The sequence below is a fragment of the Manis pentadactyla genome, chromosome 9 (assembly GCF_030020395.1).
Source record: "Manis pentadactyla isolate mManPen7 chromosome 9, mManPen7.hap1, whole genome shotgun sequence".
NCBI classification, from domain to species: Eukaryota; Metazoa; Chordata; class Mammalia; order Pholidota; family Manidae; genus Manis; species Manis pentadactyla.
Genome location: NC_080027.1, coordinates 36,609,747 through 36,618,013, shown reverse-complemented (window position 1 = coordinate 36,618,013; position 8,267 = coordinate 36,609,747). Strand labels below are relative to the sequence as shown.

The following is an 8,267-nucleotide window of genomic DNA, read 5'->3' as shown; positions in this document are numbered from 1 at the left end:
GAGTGACACTTGTAAAAATTAAGAAAAAGATCTTAGTTTTAAATCTGGGAGAGCATGGTGTTGAACAGCAACCCAGGTTCAAGACATCCAGATAATCACTATGCTGAGTTAATCCAGCAGGAGCAGAGAGGCAGAGCAAACCATAAGACAAGCCCTCTGAGAATGCGCAGGAATCTTGGGGAGGATGTTGATCTTTCTATAATTCATGAAATTGAGATTTTAAGCAATCCTATTTAATTAAATCTTAAGGAGCAGGGTGTCTCCTTGGAATCTAATCCCATAAATGTAGTTACTGATAAAGTGTATATACTTTTTTTCTCAGTCTCTTAAGTAATGTTAAATTGTTTCATGATTAAAATGTTCAAATAGGTAGTCAGGATTTTTCCACTTTAAACTGTGAGCCATATTAAATACCAAAAAAGGAAAATATGGAACAAGCTTGGAAAATAAGAAAAAAAAATACCAGCAGATGCAGTTACTGAATTATCATGCTCATTGAAAATCACTTTGTTCTGAGCAATTTTATGTTTAAATTTGAAACTCCCTGACTCTTAATAATTCCTTAAACCTGGCTGGTTAACCTTGACCTCAATCCTGGAGACCCCAGGATGGCTGGTGACCTTACTAGGCAGGGCAGGGTGCTATGAATCCGAGACCTGTTCTCGGAGATGGATGAATGTCTGCATGTGTCCTCCTTAGAGGTATGTACTGAGGTTGTGAAGCAGAATATGAAACACAGACTCTTGTGCAAGGGGTTTATTGACGATGTGTTCTCAAGCGAAGGGGAGTAAGGGAAGCAGGGCAGAGCAGAGGAAGAACACTAAGCAAGAATGTAGCAGCAGATGAAGACTGACTTCAGCCTTCAGCCCAATCCTACCAGGAGCTCTGGAACAGATATTGCAGCAGAGGCGGTTCCTCTTTGAGGTAATTCTTCTGTACCTCCACACAGGGGAGATGGCAGTTCTTTCCTAGAGCAGGTCTCAAAATTAGAGTGCATCAGAATGACCCACAGGGCTTGTTAAAACAGACTATTGGGCCAATCCCCAGAGTTTCTGATTCAAGAAAATCTTATTTAGGTCCCTGAAGGTGGGGCCTGAGCATTGTAGTTCTAACAAGTTCCCAGGTTTGGTGAGGCTGCTGGTCCAGGGACTTTGAGAACCATTGCTCTGGAGAAGAGGACACCTGTGAAGTTTTAGCATCTGGAAAAGGAAATCTACAGGTGCTATTTGGCATCTTCATTACAAAGGCACATACCAGGGCTAGAGGACTGGACAAGCTGAGGCTAGATAGACTATATTTTAGGTTAGATGACCTAGATTCATGGTGTCCTGTTATTTTCTTGTTGTCATTCTGCATCTCCAGCCAAGCATTGTTGAAGCATTCCAATTCATCTCAGCCTTGCTATTGTAAGTCAAGGGAAAGTTCTGGCAGGTACATGAGGCTTTAAAGAGGGAGTAGTTGCATTTCACCAGACAAGTACAGTGGAGTCAGTTGCGATGAGTGTAAAGTCCTCAAAGAGGATATAATATGTGGGGGCAAGCCTCTTGTACCATCTTGTAAGTTGTGTGATATTCGTATGCTTTTGAAATTTAAAGAAGGTTTGTAAGACAACTTTTAATTTTGAAAGTCCCACCAGAGCCCATAACAAATAGCCCCACCCCCTGGGGGTCACCACCAGATGAAGACGAATGTATAGAAGCAATTGAAGCCCTTGGTCCAGAATGCCTTCTCAGAGTAGTGTTCATAGACTACCTGGTACCCCTGCGCTTTAATGTCCATCACCATACAGTCCAAGAGGTCCCTGATGTCGGGGGCTGCCTTCCAAGGCCCGAATCTGATGACTGACTTCTTTTCAGCCTCCAGCATGCGCAGGGTGTCCGCGCACTGTGCCACATCCTCCTCCGTGCGCACCACGCACACCAGCACTGCGGATTTGCGTGCAGCCACCGCCTCAGCGCGTGCCAGGCGCACCATGAGCTCCAGGTTCTCGTTGTAGCCTGGCACCCGCAGCAAGAACTGCTTCCGAGCCACCTGTTCACTGAAGATCTTCGGTGTGTCCTCAAGGAGCTTAACCAAAGGCTTGATTTCGTAGAACTGAGCCTCGCGGTACACCTCTGGGATGTGCTGCGTGGGCAGCTCCCCGCTTCTTAGGTAGTCCAGGATGGATCCGAAATAGGTGCCAGGGCGATCAATGAAGAAGCGGCCCTCCGCATCCCTGCAGGACTTAGCTGAGCTGGAAAACATCTCTGCCAACTTTGAGCCAGGGAATTTTCTCAGGGTGCCCACAGTGGTGGTGTACAACTCACCCCCAACATTCAGCTCCACGACAGAACTAGGCTGAGGGCACAAGAAGCAGAGTGAACAAGAGACAATAGAGCCACCTCAAGAGAGTTCATGATTTATTTTTCATCCGAAGCACAATCGGGTGCAGGATTTAAGGAAGCCATAATGATTGGCTTCAGCTAGTGGAAGGCCTGTCTTACTGAAGGGCTCTAATTATGCTGTATAGCTCCAGAGAGTAGACATTTTGAAGAAGAAAAAGATTTCAGTTTAATAAAATACCCACTGAAGCATTTAGCTTTGTCCTTTAGGTCATGGAATATTAGAAGAGGAGGCCATGTATACACACACAAAGGAAGAGGGGGCTTCTGTGGAAGCACGTCCTAATGAAATCCTTCCAAAGCCTGTGGCCTTTGGCAAGTCTTTTTCCCTCCCTAAGGCCTCATTTATAAATGAGGATATGGAGTTGTTGTGAAATTAGGAATTCCCAAGGTGGTATGCTCAGATATGGTTTAAGAAAAGGAGGCAGGGAGCAACCATCTTCAACCTTTCAGAAAGGCTGCAGAAATCTTAACATGTATTCTTTTAGGAAGCATTTCTTGGGTACTTATTGGGTATCCACATCCTGTGTTAGTAGTTGGGGATACAAATTCTTATTTTGTGTAGATCAGAACTTCTCATTAGCATATGGCATAACTTGGATTAATTAAGTGCAATTTGTTTGATGAATGTTTTTCAAATAATGGACCCATGGGGATTAAATAACAGGAAAAGCCTTGGTGATAAAAAGGCCAGTAACTCCAAATAAAACGGCTATAAAACTGCCTCATAAACTATAAAGTGTGGTACAAATGTAAGTTAGATTTAGCCGTTTAACAGAATCTTTAGAGGCCTCTTCTCTGTGCCAAACTTTGGGCTTAGGACTAAGGATGTAGGTGAGAGCCAGATGGTGCCCTGCCTGGAGATGCCCTAGGTCAATGTAGAGAGGGTGGTAGGAACAGAGTCAGGCTGCATTCAGGAATGCTGAGTGGTACCACACCGACCTGACAAAAATACCAGAAGATCTATAGTAATTATTACACCTGAGGTGATAAACTAGTTGGTAGTATCACACAGCTTTCTGAACAACTTTGGTTATTTAAAATTCACTCACTCATTCAATAAAATATGTATGGGCCTCCTTTGTGCCAGGTACCTGGTGCACAGGACACCATCCCTCCCCTCACAATCTAGTAACTGTGCAAAGTGCTTACATACAGTCTCTAACTCAATCCTCACACCAATCCAATGAAGAATGTATTAAATCCCCATTTTACAGATAAGAAACTAGGGCTTAAGGAGCTGAAGTAAATTGCCTAAGATCAACCACCTATTAAGTGATGACTGGATTTGAACTCAGGTCCAATTTACCCAGAAGCTTGTGCTCTTAATTATTACATAAGTTGGTTTTTAACTTTCAAATACCTCCATCCTTCATTCCCTTAGTTATTCATTCACCAAAATGTAGAGAAGGCCCATTCCATTCAAGCCTCCTCCTAAGCAGATGACAGGACACAGTCCCAGGAGCTCACAGGGGCCAGAGGGAAATGGCTTAAATGTGGTGCTGAGGGAAGCTTCAGAGGTAGGAGGGGTTGGCTGTTCTTGTGGATGTGTGCTGAAGGCTGTCAGGGAAGGTTTCCCAGGGGATATGATGGCTGCAGCTGCAGACAGGCTCTGTGCGGTGTGAGAGAAAAGGCTGCATTTCCAGCCTGGAGACTCCCACAGGTCATTGCAGGACCAGGGATAGGGACAAAGCTCAAGAATGTCCCTCAGCCTGTTTTAGGTGTAACCTCACTCTCAATTTGTCTGTGGGATCTACCACTAAGATTACTGGAATTAAGAGAGCTAAAGGCAGCCAAAATGCCGGGGAGAACTGAGTTGCTATGGCAACAGCTCCTACCAGGGGACAGTTCTGTTGACTGGAACAGAAAAAGGAGATGAGAGGATGCATTCTGACAGTAGCCAAATGATACAGCCTTGAGAAAAATAAGCCAAGGCTGTTTGGTTAACCCTGAGGTGGCTCTGTAAAGCAGGCAGTTAGATGGCAAAGTTGTAGATTTAACCCTTGAATGGATGGTATGCTCTCATCACTCCTGTACCTCTGAAGGTCACAGGGGCTCTTAATATCCCCACATTACAGGCAAGGAAAGCTCAGAAAGAAGGGTCTCACAGCTAGGAAGTGATGAAGTCAGAGCTGGGATCAAACCCATATCAGTCTGGCTTCAGCATAGTAGGGGTGCTCTGCCACCTCCCCTCCCGACATCCAATCCCACTGCTGCCAGTAGTAGCAGTATGTCTGGGGCAGCTCACTGCCTTCTCTGGGCCTAAGCTTAGTTGTCTATGAAGCAGGGAGGTTAAGTCGACAAGGAGAACCCTAAGTCTCTACAGCTTTGAAAGTCTCACAACCCCAGTTACTTCAAATGTCATTTCTGAAGCTCATTTCCAGATGATTCACAAATAGCTTCCTGCCTAGACATCCTCAGCCTGATTTCTCTATTAGATAAGGCCTTTACCCTGCTCCCAAGGTTCTTCATGCTGTTTGTCTTTGCCCTCCTTTTTTCCCAAAACTTCCAATCTCTTTGGAAATTCCAGACCTCCACCTCGCCCATAAACACACTACCATATATATGTGTTTCTAGCACATAAAGACTTCTTCTCCACCCCTCTTCCAGACCACCTGCCCTTCCTTGCTGCCCCTCTCCCCTACCTTTTCTACCCTGCCAAAGCATTGCTGGGTGGGAAAGCCTGTCCCAGGTACTGTGTGCATGGGCTGGCGAGACGTGGTCTTTAGGAGCCCCTGCTGGGTGCCAGGTCAGTGCTGGCCATGAGGACACAGGGATGAAACAGGCTCAGCTCTCACCCAGTTCCAGCCAGAAGGGTCCCTATACATCTGCAAACCCTGTGTCAAACATTTGTAAATAAATCTCCTTGGGTCATCCTTGGTAGAGTCAATGGAGGGACATCTCCATTCATATGTCCCCCAAGCCTCTTAACATCTCTCCCACCCCACAACCCTGACCTTTTCCATTGTTCCCTAGTTCAGCTTCTTGAGCCACAAACCTAGGCTGCAATCTTGCATTCTGCTCCCACCCTCAGCCTCCACCCGCACAGGTAATCAATCACCAGGCCCAAGGAATTCTGAATGCCTGGTCAGTTCCATGGCTTCCTGACCCCTTGAGAGACTGCCTCCCCCAACCTAATCTCTACTCTGAAACCAGAGTTGTTTTCCCAGAGTGCAAATCTAATCTCATCACCCCCTGCGTTAAACAGTTCAGTGACTTTACATTCCCTTCCCGATAAACTCCAGGCTCCTTAACAAGGTTTACCAAGCCCTTTGAAACGCTGGCAGTCGACTACCAGAACTGCTGCTGCTCCTCCACGTCCCCCGTCCAGAGCAAGCTGGTTCCCCTCGTCTCTAGGACTTCACTCACTTGCCACCCACGCTCCCTTCACTTAGCCCACTCATCCTTCAAGTAATGTCCCCCAGGAACCTTCTGGATGGGTTGTCTCCTTGTGATCCCAGAGGGCCCTGGACTTTTTCCATAGTGGTAGTTACTCTCTTGTAACTGTTCATCTGTATCCCCCATTAGACTGTGAGGTACCTGAGGTATTCTGATAAAGGCCGATCTTGCCTGTCCTGGCATCATGCACCATGCTGGCTCCCTCCCAAACCCAGTCATCCATCCAAACATTCACTAATCACCTAGGGCACGCTGCCACCAAGCAGGGGACTTTCCCAATACTCAACAATGGCGGTATCATCACTATTGGAAAGAGCCACAGTCACCCCACTGCTGGATCTGCTCTCACTTCAGACAAGACTCCAGAAGAGCACCTAGCCTAGGAGAGATGAGAATGTTCGTTCCAACAGTGGCCTGGGCTTTTTTCCTGATCCTCTCCCCAACCTCCCCCCACCCAAGCCCTGGGAAGGGCAGGCGAGCAGGCGCACTTAGGACCCAGCCAGACGGCAGGGGCAGGCTGGAGAGAGGGCATTTGGGGCGTGAGGGAATGATATTCCAGCAGCCTGGAGTCCGTTTTTCCCAGGCAAGAGGCGGGGCAGGACAGCGGAAGGACGGTGGGCTGGGACAAGCAAGGGGACTGGGAGGGGAGCCGCTGACCAAAGACCGAGGGAAGGGAAGGCACGGAGGCAGCCAGGCAGGAAACGGGCAAAGAGGGCAGGCTGGACAGAGCCGGAACTGAAAGAGGGACCGTGGCGCGGAAGGCGAGAGCAAAGGCGGAGAAACAGCGAAGAGGGAAAGACAGCGCCCGGCCAGAGGTGGAGACTGCTCGCCCGGAGCAGGGTGGCTCAGACCCGGAGGCAGGGGCAGTCGGGGGCCTCTGGAAGAAATGAGAGAAGGGATAGGTGGTCGGAGAGGGGCGAGGACAGAGGCGCCCGCGGCCACCTGTCCTCTGCGGGGCTGCACACTCACCACCGGCGAACCCACAGGGCACGCAGCCCCGGTGGGCCGCAGAGTGCGGGGGGCCGTGGTCAGGTTCATCATCCTGGCCTGGCAAGCGGCTTGGCAGTGCGCTGCCCGGCTGCCGCTCCTGTCCAGCCTAGCCCAGCACACCCTGCCACGTGCAAGGCACCCAGAGGCGGCGGAAGTGCACCTTGCTCCTGCAGGGGGGTGGGGAAAGCTGGGCCCAGTGCGTGGGTAGAGCCCGGATTGGCCTGAGCTGAACACATAGGGATTGACCTGGGCTGGACAGGCTTACCCTGAGACCCTAGGCTAGTCACTGCCCCTATCTCACCTGGGGTTTCCCTCCTCCAAATGAGAGAGGCAGCCAGAATTGACATTGACAACAGGAAGCTTTCTACCTGAGGTAGAGCAGGGACATGGAACAAGCATCATGATTAATTTTTCCTGCCTATAATGAAAAGTGCCCAACGTGCAAATATCTTAGTACAGTAAGAACAGGAGGGATTCCATTTTAAGGCTAAGGCACCATTTTAAAAACCAAGGTGTTAGGAAGTAAGATTCCTAACATTTTATGGTGATTAGCCAACAACTGAACCTATCTTAAGGCAGGGCAAGCAGTTCTAAATGGTATGTTTTCACTGCTTGAGAATAACCATTATCTTGCAGAAGAACAGGAACATCGAATTCCTTGTGTTAAGTTTACTTTACAGAATATCTAGAGGACTGACTATGGTTGGTGAAGTAATGTCTCTCACCAGAGACAGACATCAGGACACCAGTCTACAGTTGCCCTGGCCCTTTACTCCATTCTTGAAATCCTTAAGAACCCCAATCCTAAGCCTTTAAGCACGCCTACCCTCTCAGGTTGCCCTCATTGCTGTCTGAGTGTATACTGTCCTATCAAATAAACTTTCTTGTTGCATAAGCCTATTACACTTCCTCTCTGAACTCTTTTTCATGATAAAGGCAAGAACTTACTGACTTCCACCTCTGGTGGTAAATGTCTTTGTCACTTTGTTACTTCATTTAGTTTTCTAGGCTTTAGCACAAGTCTTCTCTCTCTCTCTCTGTTCTACTTCAGAAAAGTAGGGGAGGGCTACTGAGATCTCTGATTTGGGTTTGCAAGTTCCTGTCACCTGGGTGACCTGGACAGGACTGCAGCTGTAGGATCATGTTCTTCAGCAGCCTGCCAGAAAAATTTCCTTCCTTTGCATTGGGAAGTTCTCAGAACATAATCTCACACCATGTAGTATTCTGCTGTGGCACCCCCAAATTCTGGGATAGTACAGGCTTAGTTCCCATGCTGTGCAGATTCAAGCAGACACTGGATGCCAGGTGACCCTGGCTTTAGAGCTGTCTAGGAATTTTCCCTATGCTGAGCAGGAGTTCAATAAACTTTCCTTTCCTCCCTCTACTCTTCCTTGCTCTCTACTGCCTGCATGGCTGCTGCCATTCACTACTACTCTCACCTTGAATTATTTCCGTACCTATCTGACCTGTTTGTGAATTCTGAAAAGAGCTAAGATA

General features: G+C 48.0%; 1 protein-coding gene across 1 annotated transcript; it reads right to left on the bottom strand.

The window, feature by feature from the left end:
* Nucleotides 1-741: 741 nt before the first annotated feature.
* Nucleotides 742-6,890, bottom strand: KCTD14 (potassium channel tetramerization domain containing 14). Its single transcript, XM_036895492.2, has 2 exons — nucleotides 6,750-6,890; nucleotides 742-2,337 (listed from the first exon to the last, which is right to left on the bottom strand). Exons 1-2 carry the CDS (start codon nucleotides 6,819-6,821, stop codon nucleotides 1,669-1,671), a joined length of 741 nt encoding a protein of 246 aa, XP_036751387.2. The 5' UTR covers nucleotides 6,822-6,890; the 3' UTR covers nucleotides 742-1,668.
* Between the last annotated feature and the right edge of the window lie 1,377 nt (nucleotides 6,891-8,267).